The sequence below is a fragment of the Dasypus novemcinctus genome, chromosome 26, assembly GCF_030445035.2.
Source record: "Dasypus novemcinctus isolate mDasNov1 chromosome 26, mDasNov1.1.hap2, whole genome shotgun sequence".
Taxonomy (NCBI): Eukaryota; Metazoa; Chordata; class Mammalia; order Cingulata; family Dasypodidae; genus Dasypus; species Dasypus novemcinctus.
In genome coordinates, this window is record NC_080698.1 from 1461887 (window position 1) to 1484073 (window position 22187).

General features: G+C 49.3%; 1 protein-coding gene across 3 annotated transcripts in view; it reads left to right on the forward strand.

The window, feature by feature from the left end:
- Positions 1–22187, forward strand: part of MYRIP (myosin VIIA and Rab interacting protein) — a 266848-nt gene that overhangs the window by 10262 nt on the left and 234399 nt on the right. The window contains exon 1 of one of the 3 annotated variants that reach the window (XM_071211987.1): positions 12002–12481. The exons of 1 other annotated variant lie outside the window; for it this stretch is intronic. In XM_071211987.1, coding sequence (XP_071068088.1) covers positions 12415–12481 — 67 coding nt within the window. In that variant the 5' untranslated portion in view covers positions 12002–12414. Of the gene's footprint in view, positions 1–12001; positions 12482–22187 lie in introns of those variants that run through there. One more of the 3 variants, XM_071211986.1, reaches the window with a different exon arrangement.

The window sequence follows — 22187 nt, forward strand, 5'->3', positions numbered from 1 at the left end:
CTCCAGGCCCTCGCGCTCTCGCCAGCACCGCTCCTGGCTGGTCTTGGCAGGTTCAGCGCCAGCGTCTTTGTTGCTTGGCCTCTGCGTTTCCGCTCTAATCTTCCGTCCCTTCCGCCAGTGTAGCCTAAAGCGTTTTGATCCCCAGGCGTCCCGCTTCAGGCTTCTTGTTCTCTGACAGGCACCGGGTCTTCTAAGGCTCTGAGGCTCCCAGCTCCGCGTCCCTCCACTTCCTGCCCCCAGGCCACTGTCCCTGCACTTGGCCTCCTTCCTCCTGCCTTTTCCAGCTTGCTTTTCATGATCTGCAAAAAATGAGCAGTCTTTAAAACCACGGCCAGGGGCTGCTCTTTCTCCGCTCTGGAAACCCTCCAAAGCTGTTCCTCCCCACTCAGACACACTCAGAACCCCACGGCTCTCCTCTCGTCAGAGGCGAGGTCCCTGGCGGTGGCCTGGAGGCCCGGCTCGTTCACCCGTGAACCTCCCGCCCTCTTCTCGTTCACGCCACCGTGCCCCGAGGCGGCCTTGCTGTCCCCCAGCAGCCCGGCTCGCTCCGGCCCCAGGGCCTCGGCACTGGCTCTCCCGCTGCCAGGAGCGCCCGCCTCCCGGAAGGGAGTGAACTTACCTGCTCACCTAAAATAGACCGCTGCCCACCCCCATCCCGGCATATCCTTTTTTTTTTCCTTGCAGCACTTCCCACCTTGAAAGACACTGTAGAAATGACCAGAATGTTCTTAACCCCGTAAGAACAGGGCTTGCTATCACACCAGCTAAATCTGAAAGGGAAGACCAGGAGCAGGCGGTGACTCCACAGCTCGGGACTTCGGAGCAGGCGCTCCTGCTCAGCCCCGCAGCCGCTCGAGAGCTTCTAGTCAGCCATGGAAGCAGGTTTCTTAGGTTTTTGAAGGCTCCGTCGAATGGTTCTGGGCTCGGTGCAGAAGCACAGGCTTGGTTTTATTTTGGAGAAGGGCAGTGGCCCCCACAGCCTGCCCAAATCAGCAGCAAGAGAGTGTTACCTGCTGCCAGTGTTACCTGCCATGAGTGTTACCTGCCGCCAGTGTTACCTGCCATGAGTGTTACCTGCCGCCAGTGTTACCTGCCGTTTCCCAGGTGAGGTGGCCTCATGGTTTACACCCGCCCTCAGACAAATGCTGGAAAGTGTGCCTCAGGAGCTCTGTGTTCTGATCCAATCAGAATGATATTTCTAGCCTAAGGGAGAAAATCCTTGACGTGGAAAACGCTCTACGCCAAGGTGTTTCTCACAGCACTCTATGAACCAGCAGAGCGTTGGAGGGGACCGCAGTCTCAGGCCAGGAGGCGGTGGACGGTCACCGTGCCAGTGGTGCTCGGCGGGGGTGGAGACAGCCCTGCGTGAAGCTCGGCGCACAGTAGGGCAATGACACGGCCGCCCACGATGCCGGGGAAATGAGGCTCGGCGGGCCAGGGGGCCGCAGCGGGTTTGCTGGTGTTGGGTTCGTGTTACCCAATTCTTTCTTTTATAACTGGTCATATCTAACGAGTTTCCTCACACAGATGTTTTGGGGGATCCTGAAACCCCCATAAAAGAATGAGAAAGGCAGAGCACGTTGGTGGCGCCTTTGGGTGCGCCGGTGCGGGGAGCGCCCCTTCGACAGCTGTCGCTGAGCTGAGTCTCCTAAGAAGGGCGTGAGGAGGTGGAGCAGGACGGGCGCCGGCGGGGCTGGGGGCGTTGTCGGCGATGGCGCCCACCCCTCGTGTGGGCCGGGGCGTGGCAAGCTGTTCCTGAGTGCCCAGGGGCTCCTCGAGCGGTGTGTGTGAAAGCCCACTCAGTGGGAAGGGACTGGAGTGAGTTCCTTTGGCCACATTATGGTCTACAGGGTAAGGCTTGTAGGGTTCTACCTTCAGATTCTGAGAAAAAATGGAAGTTTTGTTTCCATTTCTGTAAAATTTGAATTAAATATGCCTAAGCATACCTGCTCAATACCAAACAACCTTTCTCAGCTTTCTGTAATACTCCTCTGTATTATCAGCCAAAGGGGTGCTGATGCAAAGTACCAGGAGCCTGTTGGCTTTTATAAAAGGTATTTATTTGGGGTAGACGCTTACAGTTACCAGGCCATAAAGCAGAAGTTACTTCCCTCACCGAAGCCTGTCGCCACGTGTTGGAGCAAGACGGCTGCCGACGTCTGCCAGGGCTCAGGCTCCCTCTTCCTCCTGAGGCTCCGTGGTCCAGCTCCTTCCATGCTCAGCTGTAGCCTGGGATAAGTCTCCTCGCTCCAGGGCTCATTTCTTCCCAGTCTCAGCTGCAGCTGAAGGCTGTCAAGCTCCTCTCTCTTCCCCGTCTCATGCGCTGTCTCTCTTCCTCTGAGCTCCTCTCTGTGTATTTACTTCCCGGGGTTCCAGCAAAACTCAAACTCTGTCCTCTGCTGTGTCATTTTCTCTGTGAGTCCCTACCTGCCATGGGGACGGGGACTCGATGTCCTACTGGTGTGCCTGAATCAAAGCCCTAATCATAATTTAATGGAGATAAAGTGAAACCTCTGAGTTAATACAATCTAATATGCCCAGAGGAGCAGACCAGTTTAAACACAGTCCAATATCTATTTTTGGAATTCATAAACAATGCCAAACTGCCACAGCCTCCAATTACTGAGCCAATGTACTTAAATAAGGCTGCAGCTGTCTTGGTTAGGTTTTGCTGAAGAGGGCTACAGTCTTGCCTACAGAATTCTGTAGCCCGCCTTTAACTATCCTTGCAGTCGCTAACTTTAATTAAAGTCTGTGTCTCAGCCGCCTGCTGATGTAAGATGTATTACTGCGTTTGTGAAGCCCACGTGGATCAGGCTAAGATCATTAAACAGTTTTCCTCCTGCTGTGGAACTAGAGATTTTTTAAATTGCCTAAAGCATCTTTACTCTCCTCTTTGTTACCTATCTAGGAGGATTTTATCTAGGATCAAATCTCTTTATATTGTTATTGCTTATATTTCTTTAAATATAACCACAGTTTGAAAGGTGTACTTGAGCACAACATCTTACTGTAAGCTTTTCTATGGGAAATTGTTTTCCTTTTGAAAATGTTTGCTGCCATCTAGTTCAAATATTTGTTTCAAATTTCACTATATTAAGTCTACCAAAAGCAAAACATGCATATTTATTCCGCTAGGGCCTTCTACCAGTGAAGAAAACGCAGCATGAAACAGGATCAGATCAAGAAGGCATTTTGGAGGTCACTGGTGGAAAACTGGTGGCCTGGAAGTCGTCAGTAGGTCATTCCGCCGTTTATCAGAACTGCTCTTTGCAGGTGACGCAGTGCTGTGGTGAGACGTGTGAATTCCGTGCCTGTGAGTCTAGAGCCAAACCTCTTGCTGTAACCTGAGTCCCTCGGTCAGATACAGTGTGATGGGGGAAGATCTGTGCGTCTGTTCCAGGGAGGGGCCCAGCTGCGCCATGGGGACGGCGTCTGGTGAGGTCATCACCAGGTGGTTGAGTGGCTCCCTGCCCTTCCATGGGAGGGCTCAGCACTGGTCCCTGCTGCTGGAAAGATAGGTCCCCAGCGGTGGTGACAGCCGGCTTGGGCCTGGAGACGGAGGTCCATGAGTTGGGAGCTGCTGCCATGTGCACTTTATACAAGAGCTCATTGAATCAGCACTGGGGAGAGAGGCAAGTGCGAGCCACGGACGGACGGCGCCATCTGGTCTACCTCAGTATTGAGCCTGCCCCTTACAGAGGGTGTGTGTTTGAGCCTTCCCACAGTCAGGCACCACCACCCTTAGTGGCCACTCTAAGAGTCCTTTCACATTCTACCTCCCGAGACCCTCCTCACTGATCTTCCAGTCCTGTTCTTGTCTCGCCATCCTGTCAGCTACGGCTAATTATTGGGGATCCATTCTTCTGGGCAGCTCTCTGTCCAGATAATGTGGAAAATCAAATATCCTGCTTGAAATTTTGCCCACAAGACAGATTTCCTTCACTCCTGCCCTTCAGAGCCGTCCTAATGGCCTGTAATGCTAAAGCTGTCCCCTTCTGGACACAGGAACATCTGTGAGTCCTGCCTAGGATTTTTCCTCTTACGAGCATAAGGAACTTGCCATGAGGGCACAGGCATAGATCGAGGGGAAGAGAGAAAGCCGCGGGAATAGGGGAGGTAGATGCCCACGTCCTTTGCCCATGCAGCTCACACCTTCTGGAAGTGCTTTAACCTGATTTCTTAGATCCCGCTGCTACCTGCCAGGGGACGCCTCCTGATACGCCTAACCTAAGAAGAGGCCCAAAGCTGGGGGGTCGAGTGGTCCAGTTCAGCTGGTCACCTGCTCACTGGTTATCTCAGAATCAGGCCTGGAAGCGAACACGGGCTCTTCTCCAAAGGAGAATATGGACCTGTGGATGTCGTCCCTCTGGCTCTGCGGCTCCTGAGCTGCTCCTGCAGCCCCGGGAGGCACGCAGGGCACCTGCTTTGCTGTGGGCACTTGGCATGTCGTTGGATCTGTAGGGTCCTGGGCAGTCCGAGGCCAGAGCAGCTTACGCCACCAAGTGGACCTGGGGCAGAGCCCGCGTGGCAGTGTGATGCTATTAATGAATCCTCAAAGAAGAGAAATCGTGTTGTGAGCTGGTCTGTTCCTCTGGGTATGATGCCCTTTGGCTGTGTTAAATTCAAAGGTTGGAAGTTTGCTTGACAAAAGACTGGAGCCTCGCTTCAGCCACATCAGCAGGTCGACTCAGGGTTGAGCCCCCACCACCTCGGGCTGATAAAAACGGACCCTCAAGAGGACCCAGAAGAAGACACAGGAAGAGAGCGCTCCACGGCCATGGCAGAGGAGAGAGCTTTGATCCTGCGGCCCCAGGAAGGGAGACGAGCCACTCGCCAGCTAGCCTGTAGCTGAGGGTGGGAAGAAGTTGGGCCCACGGAGCCTCAAGAGGAAGAGGACGCCCTGAGGGCTGAGCCCTGTGCCAGCCTGGAGCTGAGAGAGGAAGGCTGAGCCCTCGCCGAGGTCGGCAGCCCTCTTGGTGAGAAAGCAGCCTTGAGTTGGACTCTTTAGGGCCTTGAAGCTTTTACCCCAAATAAATGCCCTTTATAGAAGCCAACAGCTTCCTGGTACTTGGCGTCAGCGCCCCTTAGCTGACTGGCACACCAGGCTTGCTAATCCAGGCCCTGAACTGCCTGCCTCACGGGTCTCTTGGTTAGTGGACCAGTGCGTGTTCTATGTGACATCTCCAAAACCCAAAAAAGCCCACCAAACTTTGCGCTTCCTTTTTCCTGGAAAGCTAAATGGTGGCGGTGACCATGAAACTAACAATAAAAACAACAGCCCTGGGTGATCTAGGAGAATCCCTTAAAGGGACGGTGAACTCACCCTGTGGTGTCCTCTCCCCCGCCTCCACCAGCTCGTCCTCATGTTGTTCTTCCGTGTAAACACGTTCACCCGGCCATCCCCGGGCCTCTCGGTCTGAGCGCACATGAGTGTTTTCTGCCTCGGTGGTTCCTCGGCAGGCTCAGACCCTTCCTCCCCGAAGCTTCCCCCGAGTTCCTGGATTCCTGCTCTGTGTCGTCGCTCTGCTCAGGAGCAAACCTGGGCGCAACGCAGCCTGCAGCAGCCCTGCGCCTCCAAGCCGCTGCTCCTGCTTTCCCACCCAGGCCCAGCCTTGCCCATGCCCAGCCCCCGCTGTCCCCCAAAGTCGCAGTCCCTTCGAGGGCCAGAGGTGCCGTGGGAGCCGTGGGGGGCGAGGTGTCTGCAGGACCCGCAGCCATCCGTCCCCTTTTTCTGGCTGAGGGTGGGGGTGGAGTGGGAGGACCCACAGCAGCCCTCAGTGGTGCAGCTGCCGGGCCGTGGCTATGGGAGCTGTGGCGGTGGGACGTTCTTTCAGGAATCCCAGAAAGGGAAGGATTCTGTTTTTGAACTAAGCCATCCCTGTGGGTGTGAGGCCTTTTGGGTGAACTTCACCAGTGAGGCGGGACTCAGTCGAGTCCTTCCCAGGCTGATTTAAACAGAGACACAGAGACACGCCCAGGAAAAGGGAGCCGCCACATTGACCCTGCGGTGTGGGAACGAGGACTGCGGGAAGCAGATGCCGAGGGCTGAGAGGTCCCGGTGGGTGGACCCGGCAGAGCACAAAGGACCTGAGAGGCCCTGAGGGGCCGGGCCACGGAGCAGCCCACAGCTGGGCCCACGGAGCAGCCCAAGGCTGGGCCCACGGAGGAGCCCACGGAGCAGCCCACGACTGGGCCCACAGCTGGGCCCACGGAGCAGCCTACAGAGCAGCCCATGGCTGGGCCCACGGAGCAGCCCACGACTGGGCCCACAGCTGGGCCCATGGAGCAGCCCACGGCTGGGCCCACGGAGGAGCCCATGGAGCAGCCCACGACTGGGCCCACAGCTGGGCCCATGGAGCAGCCTACAGAGCAGCCCATGGCTGGGCCCACGGAACAGCCCACGACTGGGCCCACAGAACAGCCTATGGAACAGCCCATGGCCAGGCCCACGGAGCAGTCCACAACTGGGCCCACGGAACAGCCCACGGAGCAACCCACGGCTGGGCCCACAAGTGGGCTCACAGAGCAATCCATGGCTGGGGCCACGGAGCAGCCCACAGAGTAGCCCATGGCTGGGGCCACGGCTGAGCCCAGGGAGCAGCCCATGGCTGCAGACGAGCCCTGTGCCTGAGCGCCCACAGCTGAGCTCCAGGAGACGGTGTGTTCTGGAGGGGCAGGCAGGGACCTCGGCAGAGATCTGCAGCCCTCTTCGCCGTGTGGCAGGGCGCTGACCTTGGTGAGACAGTGCCTTGATGGTGCCTTGATCTGGACACTTCACGCTCTGGAGCTGTAAGCTCTAGCCCCATAAACCCCCTTTATAAAACCAGCCCGTCCCTGGTGCTTGGTGGCCGTGGCCCTCTGGCACCCTAGGACAGGCGTCTTCAGCCTGGTGGTCTGCCCACGTGGGCAGAGCGGGCGGGAAGGGGAGTGAGTCGCAGCAAGTGGCTCAGACCCTCTGCTCCTCCTTGCGTGCTCTGGTCTCTTTGTAGGGATGGATTCCCTCTGTGTCCTCAGAATGTTCCAGCAAGAATCCTCCCATAAACTCGCAGAACTGGGAGGACGCCCGTTGAACACGGCACATTCCTTCTTTGAGAGTCGGCGCCGTGCATTTGATGGAGAGCCTTGAGCACCGGGTTGGCGTCACGCCCGCCCCTCCCACGGCAGAGCTGCACGGCGTCAGTGGAACTCACGGTGCCTCCTCTTCTGTGAACATTTAGCAGTGCTTTTAGGGAAGAGTTGGTCCTAACTGGGAATTACAGGTTTTGTAGAGCTGACTTTAAGTACAAGAAACAATGTCTACTATTTCAGATACTGATAATTTTGAAGGATGGGAAATTAATGCTACATGCATAATATGTTACAATTTCATAGGTATTTCTGACATATGTCACTCTGATTTCACCTTAAATATTTACTGTTTAAAATGGAAGCTCATGACATGTCTTAAATATTTGAGCCTTCTCCTGACACGTGAGGTGCACATATTCTTAAAAGTGAGTATAACTTATAAAAGGGGGTGAAAAATTTCGTGGTTGGTAAGCCTATAAAATGTAATGCTCTCATTCTTTCAGTCCAAGGAAAACTAGAAAGTCGCTTTCCGTGTTAGGCATTAATGACGGGCAGGCCGGGCAGCCGTCCAGAACAAGGGTTCAGGCGACTTGCTCCTCGCTGCTTCGCCCTCTTTTCCAGCTTCGCTGATACCCCAGCGTCGAGGTCGGCCCCGTGTTCCAAAGGACAGCGGGAAAAGGAGAGAGATAGTCCCTGGTGCTTCGGGTCGTCAGAAGTTGGATAAAAATAGATGAAACCCACGTCTGTCCTCATCATTTATTTCTGAGTCTAAATACTGAAATCCACCCCACTGCTCCATCTTTAAAGAGGTGACTTTATCGACCACCTCCTGAAAAGCGGGGCAGGGCACGCGGGCAGGGGGTTTCTCTAAGGCTGCGGCGTGGGGATGGAGGTGGTCGACGGCCGGCCGTGCCGGGCGAGGGCCACGCAGCGTGGGCGCGACACGGCGATCGCCCTGAGGACACGCACGCTGTGGGTTCTTGATTGCTTAAGTTTGTTAGAGGAAGGACATTTCGGGGACACTTCCTCGGTGGCGCCCGGTTCTCCCGTTTTCCCGCGGCAGGACGGGCTGACTCGGGGGACCTCTGCGGTGGGGGGGCCTCTTCCACGGTGAAGACAGAGCTGAGGGGTCCAGCAGGAGGAGGCCCACAGAGGACAAAAGAGCAAAGTGGCCCTTTGGGCCCAAGACACGTGGGAAGGAGAGAGGAGGAGGAAGGTGGGGCCGGGGCTCGGGTCCCAGCTTGCCTGTTGCTGGGGACATGGGAGGGCCCGCCCTGCGTCTCCCTGGGGTGGAGGAGAAAACCCGCCCGAAGCTCCGGGTGGGAGCGTGGGGGCTGGCCCCCTGGGGGAGCGGCGAGCTTCTCTAGCCACCTGTTGGCAGCCACACCTGTTGTGGCCCAGGAGCAGGTACGGTGGAGCCGCCGGTCAAGGCTGGACCTGTGCAGGGCATGCGGGGGCCAGGGGCCCGGGGGGAGCCCCTGGAGGAGCCCTGAGGGGGCCTGGGCCGCCGAAGCCTGAGGTCTAGAAGGCAGGCTGCTCAGGCAGGCCCTGGTGAGCGGAGGCCGTGGTGGGTCCACGGCAAAGGGCAGTGAGACGCCTGGCCCTGTAAGACCCGCAGCCATGGGAGCGAGAAAGGCTTCTGCTGCTCCCCGGGAAGGAGCGGCCCCCGGGGGGACGGTGCCTGGCCCTGCCCAGTGCAGTCTCCCTCGAGTGGTCGTTTTCTCTGCTTGCCCCTCGCGTGCTGGCGCTGACCAGGGCCTCCGCAGCGTGCCGTCCTCTCCACCACCTGCCTATCCCTGAGGCCGCACCTCCAGCCACCCACCCGTTCGGACCCTGCACGGCCAGCCCAGGGGGCGTCCAGCTGCCTCTGCAGGCGACGGCGATGCCAGGCGCCTCCCGCAGCCCAGACCCCCCTGGGGTATTGGCCCAGGCCGCCCCCCACTCCTGGAAGCCTCCCGCCCTGGGGGCTGCAGCCAGCCCCCTCCTCAGGAGCCCCTTCCGCCCCTCGTCCTTCAGGCGCTCTGTCCTGGCTCTGCTCAGCGAGGGCCAGCGGGCTCGCCCCGGCCCGGCCCCCCAGCTCTGTGGCTGGGGGCACCCGCTGAGGTTGGCCGGCAGAGCCTGCAGCTGTCACTGCCTCTGCAGTGCTGTGCTGATTACGTGTGGATTGATGCTTCCAGATAAGTTCCTGATAATCATCTGCTCTCTTTGGAAGATAATTATTCTCCTCACCTACTATTTATTGCTCTAATTCCTTTATTTTGAGAACAAGTGGAATAGTAAAGTTGAGTCCACACTGCTGATCACAGAAGTCAGGGTTAGTCGGGTGTGTTTTCATGGCCTCCCGTGGTTCAGTTCCGAACGTGATTTCCACGCTGACGTGCTAGCTCTTTCCACAAGGAGGAAACGCCCCAGACTTCGGCGGCAGAGCAGGCAACGTGTGCCCTCCTCCAGGTGAAGCTGGAGAGGAAATGCTTAGTGGGCTAAAAAGCTGTGCACTTTTTTTTTTGAGAGAGAGGCTCTCTGTGCAGGGGATCAACACACAAACTCGAAGGGTGGGGAGCAGAGGAAAAACCCCGAAGGCCGGGAAGCTTCGCGCGGGCCTCTGCCGTGTCCAGATGGGCCAGGGAGCACAAGCAGGGACGGCAGCCGCCGCTGGTGTCCAGACAGCAGGAAAACGCCCTGGGCGCTGCCGCAGACTCTGGGCCTTTTGTTTCCTCTAAGTCCAGTCTTGGGGATAAAGCCAGAAAAACGAGTGCAGGTTGTAAACCAGGCCATCGTCTGCCAACGTGTGACGCGTGCCCCTGTGGGCAATGTCCGCGGCCCCCAGCCCCCACTGCTGACCACGCCCGGGGCAGGGCCTGGGAAGGCACAGAGCGGAGTCGCCGCCGCCTCGTAGGGCTTTGCGCCTCGCCCAGGCTCCCGCACCCTCCGCCTGCAGACGTTTTGGGCTGGACAGTCCTTTGCTCTCCGGGGCTGCTCGGCAGTACCGCTGGCCACTGCCCGCTGCCAACCAAAAGTGTCGCCTAGCACTGCCAGCTTCCCTTGGGAGGCAGAGTGGCCCCAGGGGTCAGGGAAGAAAGTCCCGGCTCCCTCCCCGCTCCCCCCACTGCTGCCAATTCCCACCCCTCGGCCGCAGGCTCGCCGTGGGTATCCCGTAATGCCAGGGACACTCCCCCCAGGGCCTGCTGCCTCCAGATGCCGCCAGCAGCGGTGACGCGCTCCCCCGACTTTACCGTCCTTACTTCCGAAGAAAGTTCCCCCGGGATCTGGGGTAGAAAATCCAACATAAGCCCGTAAGGCTGGGGATGGTGAGTTCACCCCAGCAGTTTTAACTGCCAGGACTGTGCTCACTAGGCAGAAATAAAACCACGGTGTTGCTTCTGTTTAACGGGAGGGAGTTTTGCCGAAGCAGCATGTGCTCGGAGCCTGCAGGGGGGCCCGGGGGGGCAGTGGCTCCGCGGGAGGTGCGGGAGGAGCTGCCGGGTCTCAGGGCCGAGGATCCAGACTGCAGGAAGCGATGGGTTCACGGCACAGCGGGGCCCGGCGCTGCCCGCGGCCCTGCAGGCGGGTCCTGGTGGAACTGGCTCAGCCGAGAGCACCTGGGACAGGCCGCCCGGGGCCCAGGGGAGCCCTGTGCGTCCTCCTTCCCGTCAGCCATGAGCCAGCACCCAGCAGCAGGCGCGGGGCGATCCCGAGGACGGATCCTCTAGAGAGAGGGCCGTGCGAAGGGGTGAAGGCACCCACGTCTGAGAGGCTCTGCCTGAGCGGTGGGGAGACTCGGGGGGCACAGCGAGGAAGGCGTGCCGGGGCCTAGGGGGCTCTGATGGCTCGTCAAGGCGAGGACTTGACCTGAGGCCGTCCCCAGACACCATGGTGCCCTGGAGCTGACCCGCTCCTGGGGTGACCCTCGTGGAGGAGCGGGGCCTTCTGCTGAGGCGGGGCCCGGGGGTCCTCACCCTCCTGGCGTGCCTCCTGAAGGGGGTGGATGCGGAGAGCCAGAGCCCAGGAGCTCCCAGAGGGACCCGCGGAAGCCGGGGGGGGGGGGGGGGCGAGGCACGAGAGCCGGAGGCTGGACGCAGCGGGACCCCGAGAGCTGCCCCGCACTGAGAGCGGTGGGCCCGCAGGAGAAGGGGCCCAGCGGCCGTGGGCTGGGTCCTCGGCAGCCGGCCTTCGGGGGTGGAGTCGCCCGAGGACGCCTTGGTGTGCACCCTCCAGCCTCCACACTGAAGCTCGCCAGCCAGAAAGCAAAACAACACCCTTGCAAAAGCCACCCCACTCTGGTCTGCTGCCTTCAGCGGCTTTTAGCAAAGTCCGACAGTCCCCTAAGAGGTGGAGCGTTTTCTCTCCCGCTGTGTGTGCCTGCAGAAGGGCAGGTCAGGGCGCGCTCCGTGGGAGAGCGCCGGGCAGGGGGCTGGAGCCCTGGTAGCCCACCCTCAGGGCCCTGCACCTGCCGGGCTGGAGACGGCCCCTGGGGAGGGTGCCGGAGAGCGGGGAGCAACCACCCTTGTCTCAAGAGCCTGGCGGCAGGCGAGGGATCTGCAAGCACTGGGGATCTCGTGGGTCCTTTGCAAGGTTCTCTGACTTTTCTTGCAGGGCCCGTGGAATCGAGAGTTCCCGCAGGAGAATTTCGGAGGCCGCCCGAGGCTGCTGGTGTAGCTTCCTCCGGGTTTCCTTTGCTTCTGCAGCACCAGCCAGATGGTCTTGGCTGTGTTGGGTGAGAAGCTGAGCTGCTGAATCGAGGGCCGTCTGGGCTCCTCTCAGGCGCTCTGCCCTGCCTGCTTCTCCTACCCACTGGCATTTATTGAGCACCTGTTATATGCTAGATAATCCTGATTACCCTGAGGATGTAAAATGACAAAATGGGGTGCGTGGTGGTTAGGCCGAAGTGTCAGCTCGACCAGGCAATGGGGCCCGGCTCTCTGGTCAAGCAAGCACTGGGCTAATTGTCATACAAGGGCATTTCAAGGACTTGAGTCACCAGGTTGCTGATGGCATAGATGGCTGGTTACAGCCACATCAACCGAGGAGCCTGCCGTCAGCAACCAGTGACGTCTCAGCCGATCAGCAAAGGCTTTAAAAGAAGAGTGACTTCAGCTTCCAGAGAGAGAATCCCCGTCTCTGTTCAGACCACCAGCATCCAGGGAGCTCATCGGGGCCCTCACTGGAGCCCCTGGTCTGCAGCCAGCCCTACTTGGACTTGTGTACCCCCAAGGTCGCAAGAGACAATTTCATAAAATCCCAGACTGTTTACAGATACCCCCTGCCAGATCTGTTTCCCAGAGAGCCCTGACTAATACAGGGTCCCATCCCTCAAAGAATTTAAAGTATTGTAGGAGAGAAAAAATGTTTATGAAAAGCATGAAAAAAAAAGTAAGAAGAAGACAAGTGGATGGAATCATTTACTATGGAGGTGAGAGAACTCTTCTGGAAGAGTCATGGTGGAGAAGTAAGAATAGGCTGGAGATGGGGCCTGGGAGGAGGCGGTGACACGTGTAAGTGCATTGCATACGTGCCCAGCATGGGTACTGCTGACATGTACAGGCACAGCATGTATGCCAGGCACTGGACTATGTCTCTACATAGATGCCCCTGTTGACTTTTTTTTTAAGTAAATGCTTTATCGAGTTATAATTCATATACCATGAAATTCACCCTCTTAAAGTGTGTGACTCAAGGGTTTATAGTCTAGTCATGTCCAATTCCAGAACCTTTGATTACTTCCCAAGAAACAGCACACCCCTGGGAAGGTTCTACCCGCTCTCTGCTCTCCCAGCCCCTCCTGAACAGTGATCTATATTTTGTTTCTATAGATGTGCCTATTTGAGACATTTCATAGAAATGGAGTTGTGCAATATGTGTCCTTTGGTTGTCTGCCTTCTTTCACTTGGCATAATGTTTTTAACATTTATACATGCCGTAGCATGTATCAGAATTTCATTCCTCTTTATGTATAATAATTCTCCACATTTTGCTGATCCGTTCACCAGTTGAATTTGGGTTGTTTGTACTGATGGACTGCTATGAATAATGCTGCTAGGAACATTTGTATATATGTTTTTCTGAGGACATATGTTTTCAGTTCTTTTGGGTATATATCTAGGAGTAGATTTGCTAGGTCATATTGTACTCTAAGTTGAACTTTTTGAGGAATTGCAAGACTTTTCAAAGGCATCATTTTACAGGCTTATTAACAATAAACTAGGGTTCCAATTTCTCCATATCCTTGTCAACCCTTGCTATTATCTGTCTTTTTGATTATAGCAATCTTCATGAGTGTGAAGTCATATCTCCTTGTGGTTTTGATTTACATGTCCCTAACGACTAATGATGTTGAATATCTTTTCTTGAGCTTATTGATCATTTGTATAACTTCTTGGTCTATTCAAATCCTTTGCTGATTCTTAAATTGGGTAGTTTTTTTTTTGTTGTTGTTGTTGCTATTATTAAGTTGCAGGAATTCTTTTTATATTCTGAATATAAACCCTTCTCAGATAGATGATTTGCAAATTTATTCTCCCATTCTGGTGACCATTTCATTTCCTAGATGATGTCATTTGAAGCATATAAATTTTAAATGTTGATGAGGTCTAATTTATCTATTTTTCTCTTGCTTGTGCTTTTGGCATATTATCTAGGAAACCATTGCCTAATCCAAGGTGAGGAAGATTTTCTCCTCCATTTCCTTTTAAGAGCTTTATAAATTTAGCTCTTACATTTAGGTTTCTGATCTGTTTTGGCTTACTTTTTGTATATGGTGTGAAGTAGGGTCCACCTTCATTCTTATGCATGTGGTTATCCACTTTATCAATCACAATTTGTTGAAAAGGCTGTTCTTTTCCCCACTGAATTGTTTGGGCATGCTTGTTGAAAAGTCCTTGGCCATCAGTGTTAGGATTTCTTTCTGGAGTCTGAATCCTATTCCACTGATTTGTATTTCTGTCCTTATTCCAGTCTCACACTGCCTTGTCTGCTGTAGCTTTGTAGTAAGTTTTGAAATTGAGAAGAGAGAATCTTACAACTTGATTCATTTTCAACACTGTTTTGGCTATTCTTGATCTTTTATAGTTCTATATGAATTTGAGAATCAACTTGCCAATTTATGCAAAAAAGACTGCTGGGATTTTGACAGGCATTGTGTTGAATATGTACATCCGTTTGGAGAATATTGCCCTCTTAACAATAGTAAGTCTTCTGATCCATGAACTTGGGATGTCTTTCCATTTATTTAGGTCGTCTTTAATTTTATTCAATGATATGTTATAGTTTTCAATGTATAAGTCTTAACCTTCTTTTATTAAATTTATTCCTAAGTATATTATTCCTTTTGATGCTGTGTTAATGGAATAGTTTTCTTAATTTCATTTTTGGATTGTTCATTGCTAATGTATAGAAATAAATTTGATTTTTGTATATTGATCTTGTACCCTGCAACCTTGCTGAAATAGTTTAGTAGTTCTGATAGTTTTGTGTTTGTGTGTGTAAGAGTATGTGCATTCCTTAGGATTTTCTACATATAGATTGCACTTTCAGTAAACAGAGGTAGTTTTAATTCTTTTCAATCTGTTCATCTTTTATTTTGTTTTTCCTTGCCTAATTATCCTGCCTAGAACCACAAGTACAGTCTCAATGTAAGTGGTAAGAGTGACAATCTTGTTTTGTTCCTGATTTTAGGAAGAAAACAACCATTCTTTTATCATTGAGTAGCTTGTTACCTGTGTTTTTCATAAATGGCTTTAATCAGGTTGAGGAAATTTCCTTTATTCTTTAATTTTTGTGTGTTTTAATCATGGAAAGGTCTTGGATATTGTCAAAAGCTTCTTCTGCATCTAGTGAAATGAGCATTTGGTTTTTTCCTTATTCTATTAATATAGTGTATCACATTGACTTTCATATATTCAAAAAACCTTTAATTCCTGAGATAAATCCCATCGTGTCATGGTGTATATAATTCCTTTTATATGTTGCTGTATTTGGTTTGCTAGGATTTTGTTGAGGATTTTTTGCCTCCATATTCTTGAAATAAATTATCTGTACTTTTCTTATGTCTTTGGTTTTGGTATTAGAGTAGTATTGATCTGAAAAAAAAATGAGTTTGGAAGGTTCCCTATCTTCCATTTTTAGTACTAGTAGAACTAGTTCTTATTAATTCTTCATTAAATGTTTGGTGGAATTCAGTAGTAAAGACAGTTGGGCCTGGCCTTTTCTTCGTGGGTAGCTTTTAGATTACTAAATTACTCCTCTTTATTTGTCGTAAATCTATTCAGGTTTCCTGTTTCTTCTTGAGTCGGGTTTGGTAGTTTGTGTCTTCATAGGAATTTTTACATGCAATTTAGGTGATCTAATTTATTGATGTAAAATTGTTCATCATATTCTCTTATATTCCTTTTTATTTCTGTAAGGTTGGTGTTATGGTCCCACTTTAATTTCTGGTTTTAGCTATGTGTGTCTTCTCTCTTGTTTTCTTTGCCACTCTAACTAAAGGCTTGTCTATTTTGTTGATCTTTGAGAAAAAAAACAACTGACTTACAGTTTCATTGATTTTCTCTATTTTTCTATTTCCTAGTTTACTTATTTATGTTCTAGTCTTCATTTTCTTCCTTTGAGTTTTGCTTGCTCTTCTGTTTCTACTTTCTTAAGGATAGAATATTATGTTTTTGATTGAGATTTTTCTTAGTGTAGTTGGTCACAGCTATAAATTTGCTTCTAAGCACTTCTATAGCTTAAATCCATGAGTTCTGGTTTGTTGTGTTTTCATTTTCATTCATCTCAAAGTATTTCTGATTTCTTTTGTGATTGGGTATTTAGTATTAGGTTATTATATTTCCACGTATTTATAAACTTTCCAGATTGCTTTCTGTTATTTCTTTCTAAATTCATGCAGCTGTGGTTAGTGAGCATACTTTGCGTCATTTCAACACTTTTAAGTTTATTGAGGCTTGTTTAATGACCTAACACATGGCCAACCTCAAGAATGTTCCGTGTGCACCTGAGGAGACTGTGTGTTCTGCTACTGTGTGATATGTTTATAGACATTTGTTAAGTCTAATTGATGTATAATATTGTTAAAGTCTTCTATATGCATTGATCTTTTGCCTACTTTATTATTGAAAGTTGTATGTTGAAATCTCCAACTTTTGTTACTAAATTGTCCATTTATTCCTTTAATTCTGTCAGTTTTTGCTTCATGTATTTTTGGGCTCTATTGTTAGATACATATATATTTATAATCCTTTTGTCTTCCTTGTGGACTGACCCTTTTATCATCAGAAAATGTCCTTTTTTTTCAGTAGCAAAATTTTTGCAGATTATTGCATCTTTTAATGGTAGAACCACTCTAGCACTATTTTAAGTATTGCTTTTCTTATGGTATGTCTTTTTCCATTCTTTCATTCCATTCTTTTCATGTATCTTTGAATCAAAGTTTGTCTCAAATAGTTGTATCGTGTTTTTAAAAATCCATTCTACAAACCACTTCCTTTTGGAGTTTTTAATCTAAATTTAATATAATTATTGATAGGGAAGGACTTATGCCTGCCATTTTGCTATTTCTTTATGAGTGTCTTATGCTGTGTGTATTAGTCACCAAAGGGGTGGTGATGCAAAGTACCAGAAATCTGTTGGCTTTTATAAAGGGTATTTATTTGGGATAAAATCTTACAGGTACAAAACTCTAAAGAACCCAGCTCAAGGCTGCTTTCTCACCAAAGCCCTTTGCCACGTGTGAAGGAAGATGGCGGGCGGTCTCTGCCTGGTCTCTCCTGTTTGAGCTTCCTCTTCCTCTTGAGGCTCCGCGGTCCCAGGTTCTTCACCGTCTCAGCATAGGCTGGCACAGGGCTTGTCTCTCTGGGCTTCCTATGTATCAGCCTGGCATAGGGCTCGTTTCTTACTTGGCCTTATCAGCTGCTCAGCTGCAAACTCTCAGGCAAATGGCTTCTCTCTCTTCCCAGGGCTTTAGCTGCTTGAGCCTTCTCCTTTCTGTCACATGCCAGGACCTTAAGGACCAAGTTCTCTCCTCTTGCATGTGTCTTCTTGAGTTGAGTGTCCATTTATATCAGCCCACCAAGGAGGTGGGGATTTGCCCTGAGCCACACCCTACTGATGTGGTAGAATCAAAGCCCTAATCTTAGCAGGTAATTCAGCCAAATCATGTCAGCTGAATCTAATGTAGTCAAAAGGTCTCACACCCAGAGGAACAGGCCAGTTTACAAGCATAATCTCTCTTTTGGCAATTCATAAATAATTTCAAACTGCCACACTGAGTTTGTTTTTTCTATATTTTTCCATTAATTTTTGTGTTAAATAGATATTTTCTAATATGCCATTTCAATATTCTTTGTTTCTTTTGCCCTATGTTTTTGAGTTACTTTCTTAGTCATTGCCCTGGGGATTAACAGTTTGTATCTTAATTTTAAACAATCTAGTCTGATTAGTACATAATTTCAATAGTTCACGATACTTTGCTCCTATCTAGGTCTTTCCTTTAACTCTTTTGTATTGTAATTGCATAGAAAATGCATCTTTATACATTATAAACCAATTAACATGGTTTATCATTTTTCTTTATGCAGTTGTATTTTAAATCATATAGGAAAAGAAAAGAGTTAAGAATATAAATACAAATGTGCTGTCTTTTACGTTTGCCTATGTAGTTACCTTTACCCGTGGTCTTTATTTCTTCTTGTGAATTAAGATACTCTTTAGTGTCATCAACCTGAAGGACTTCTTTTACTATTTTCTTTAGGGTGGGTCTGATAGTGAAGAACTCCCTCAGTTTTTATTTATCTGAGTATATGTCAATTTCTCCTTCATATTTGAAAGATAGTTTTTCTAGATAGAGAATTCTTGATTGACCATCTTTTTTTATCAGAGCTTTGAATACTTCATCTCATTACGTTCTGACATCCAGGGTTTCTGATGAGAAGTTAGCTGTTAATCTTGTTGAGAATCCCTTGTAAGTGATTAATTGCTTTCTTCTTGCTGCTTTCAAGATTCCATCTTTGTCTTTTGACAATTTGACTGTGATGTTTTTCAGTATGAAATCTCCTTGAGTTTATCCTGGCTGGAGTTCCCTGAGCTGCTTGGATTTTCAAATTAATGCTTTTCTTCAAATTTGGGAAGTTTTCAGCTCTTCTCTGCCTTTCTCTTACTCCTGTTTTTCTGAGGCTCCCATTGTACATATGTTGGTGAGCCAGCTGGTGCTCCTTGGCCTCTGAGGCTCTCTTCATTTTCCTTCATTCTTTTTTCTTTCTGTTCCTCACATGGGGTAATCTAACTTGACTGGCCTTCAAGTTCACAGATTCTTTCTTCTGCCAGTTTGAATCTGCTCTTGAGCCTGTCTAGTGATTTTTTTTTCTTTTTCAGTTCATTTCTTCTACTTTTCAACTCCAGATTTTCTATTTGGAATATTTTCACAATTTATTTCTCTATATTGGTATTCTTTATTTGATGAGACATTATTCTCATGTGTTCCTTTAATTCTTTACACATGGTTTCCTTGAGTTATTGATCATATTTCTTTCTATCTGCAAGATACAAACAGAAAAGTATGTTTTGTATAGCAAAATATATACCTCAAAGCCAATTTTCTATGACTTATGAATTATATTTTATATTGTATCACATAATATATCATATTATGTTATTATAGTATATTCATTTTAACATTGTCTTGAAAATGGAGAAAATATATCTCTGTGTGGATAGAGAGTGGATGAGAGATCTTGATGAAGTAGCAAGTGCATTAGTAAGAAATACCCACTGTAGAATGAAAATGTTACAGTATTTGGTGATTGATCCATTCCAAAAGCCTTTTCTGAGACCCCTTCTCTTCGTTGTACCCTCACTTTTTAGAACCCTGTGTACTTCCCACAATGGGAACAGCTCATTTTATGTGGTAGAGTCTCTTAACTTACTTGTCCATCCCAGTAGATTGTAATGTTTGTATGGAACCAGGATCAATAATATTTTTCTTTTTGCTTCATAAGATGTATAATATGTTCTCAAATGTTTGTCGTACAAATGAGTATTTGTGGACTCTAATATAATAGAATCCTTATGGTATAGCCTTTGTCATTCTGCTTTTAAGACTCTTATTTGGCCCTTAGAATAGGAAATCTGCATCAGAGGAGACTTTCTTTGCAGCCTCTCATTTATCAGACATGTACTTGAAGTGTGAATTTGTTTGTCCTTTTGAAAGGCACTGAGCGTCTTTGGACTCCCAATGCTGGCTTGATGGGGCTGCTGGCCTCAGGAAGGACAGGGCTGACCTGTCCAGACCAGGGCATGTCTGTCTCTGAAAGCTTGACGTGTGCTTGGTGGTGAGGATCTGTCCCCTGGGCATGTGGCCGTTGACACCCTGCTTCACCTTCCTTAATGGGGACTGGTCAAGTGGATGTGACACAAAATTGACTTTTGATTTGAGAAATAAAGCAATATATTTTAAAGAGTAGTACTGAACCCTGAAATTCTCTTGATCACTCAAGCGTGATGACCAGTATGGATTGTCCCAGTTCTTTGGCTCAGTGTTGTCTTTCTTCATGAAGCAATCCTCATATACACACCTATATAGCTGTATACTTATATGCTATATTCCTACATACCTACATACCTACATACCTATATGCCTATGTACCTATACGTCTACATACTTACGTACCTATGTGTTTATTATCAGCCATAGACGGACTCAGGGACAGAGGAGGGACAGGGTCCGTTTAGCAATTCTGCTGATCTTGGACAGTGTAAATCACAGTATTGTTGGCCAAGGAGCCTAAGATACGGGTTAGATGAACTGTGAGGCTTTTGGGTGGAATTTGCTTGAATTATGCTACCCGGGGGTAGTGTCTCATAGTGGGAAAAACGTTGACTTTAGCGAGAAAGTGGCAGGTATTTGAATTACTAGGCATTTCCTCTCTTCAGGCCTTTTTCCCTTCCTTGGGAGAACGGGCTGGAGATGCCCCCTGCCTGGTGGGTCCCCGTGACGTAGCTGCCACCGCTGACCGCCTGTGCTGTGGTGAGAGCCGAATGCGGTGTTCTCTCTGTCATTCACTCCTTCACGCAGGCGTCCTGGCGGGCAGCCACGCCCGGGCAGTGGGGCAGGGTCTGCTCGGCTTGGAAGGGCTAAAAGATCTCAAGCCAAGACGTTTGGCCTTTTCTGAAGGCCTTGGGAAACCTCTTTAGCCAAGGATGATCCTTCTAGATATCTTTACTCTGCCCTGAAGGAGAAAGACTGAACCAAGCCTGGGAGGCCAGGAAGGGCCTGTCCCGGCTGACAGCTGCCAAGGGGCAGAATTCTCAAATGTGTGGCTAGAAGAGTGTTTTCATTTAGCCAGAGCTAAGCCGAGTTCAACAGTAGGTATTTCCTCCAACCTTAAGATTTTTTCTTTTGTGTTGTTGTAAGTTTTCTATCTTTTCTAGGAAATAATTATTTAAAAGAGCATTTTCACTTACTATTCATGTCTTTCTCCCAAATCTTACAAATAGAGGAAGCCAAAGGGAACTAAAATATAGCCTTGGCTGCATGTTCTAGGTGGCTTTTAAAAATTGCTCTTTTTTTAATCTCCCTCTTCCCTAGCTAATTTGCATTTTTCCACTGCAAACACCAACTTCAGCCAGCCTTTATATATGAAGTTAATTTCAGCAGGAAAATGTGATAGCAACGTTTCTTGGGGTCTCAGCAGCAGCTTATCCTACAGTGGTGACATATTGACTGATAAGTCGTGTAGTGTGAAATGAACAATGTCATGTCTTTGGGGTTTCTGATCTTAATTCCTGACAAAGAAATGATAAAGCTCATACCAGCTGGGATTTTATTCTCTCCAGCCCACTTTCTTTGTGTCAGACCTGCTGGAAATTTTTTGGGAGACAGTGATGATGCCATGCCCCTGAGACCTTCTAGTTTTCTGTAGCTGTGTCACTTACTGGAAGCCAGTGAGGGTTAATCGAATTTGATTAGACCCCAAAAGCATGTATCTTCAGGGGAGGTGCTTTGCGCTATGAGAACCCACAGATAGGGAGAGTCTAGAATATAGTGCTTGGATGTTCTCTTTTGGCTCATCCAGGTGCTTCAGGTGTATCACCTGCAAGTCGGAATGGCAGTCATGTAAAACTTAAATACATGTCGGCTCTAGATTGAAGTTCAAATTTAAAAACAGCATGGACTTTAGGAATATTCTTTTAAAATATTTTCATATGCATGAAAGGAAATATCTGGTCGGTATATTTGTCTCTCCTAATGAACCTTTGAGCAGCAGACAGATTAGAAGCACAGGTTCAAGAGGCACATCTCCTTGGCTTGACACACCGGGCGACTTAATGCTCTGTGCCTCAGTTTCCCTCAATTAACTAATAGAAACTATAATAACAGCAAGACTCTTGAGAAACTTTAGACTAGAGCTGGGTACAAATAACACATTCACCACACCTCTGTGTTTGGGCCATGGAGTAATGTTTTCAGAGGATGTGATGATGATGTAGAAATAGTGTGAGTTTTCTGGAATCATTTTTTAACGTTTAAAGATATATTTGAGGGAAGCAGATGTGGCTCAACAGAGCATCCGCCTACCATATAGGAGGTCCAGGGTTCAAATCCAGGGCCTCCTGGCCCGTGTGGAGCTGGCCCATGTGCAGTACTGATGTGCACAAGGAGTGCCGTGCCCCCCAGGGGTGTCCCCCGCATAGGGGAGCCTCCCACACAAGGAGTGGCCCCTGTGCAAAAGGAGAGCCGTCCCGTGCAAAACTGCAGCCCACCCAGGAGTGGTGCCACACACACACAGAGCTGGTGCAGCAAGATGACACAACAAAAAGAGACACAGATTCCCAGTGCCTCCTGACGAGAATACAAGTGGACACAGAAGAACACACAGCTAATGGACACAGAAGCAGACAGTGGGGGGGAGGGGGAGATAAAGAAATAAATCTTTAAAAAAAAAAAAAAGATATATTTGAATCTCTTTGTTTATTTTGGCCTGGAGTTCATGTACTTAAAAAATACATATTTTATGTATATTTATTAAATACAGAATTTTCGCATGGCCCAGGTTTTTTTCAGAAATGTCATTTTCATTTATTTTGTTTTTCAAAATGAATGATATATATTTTCCTGATTATAACCATCT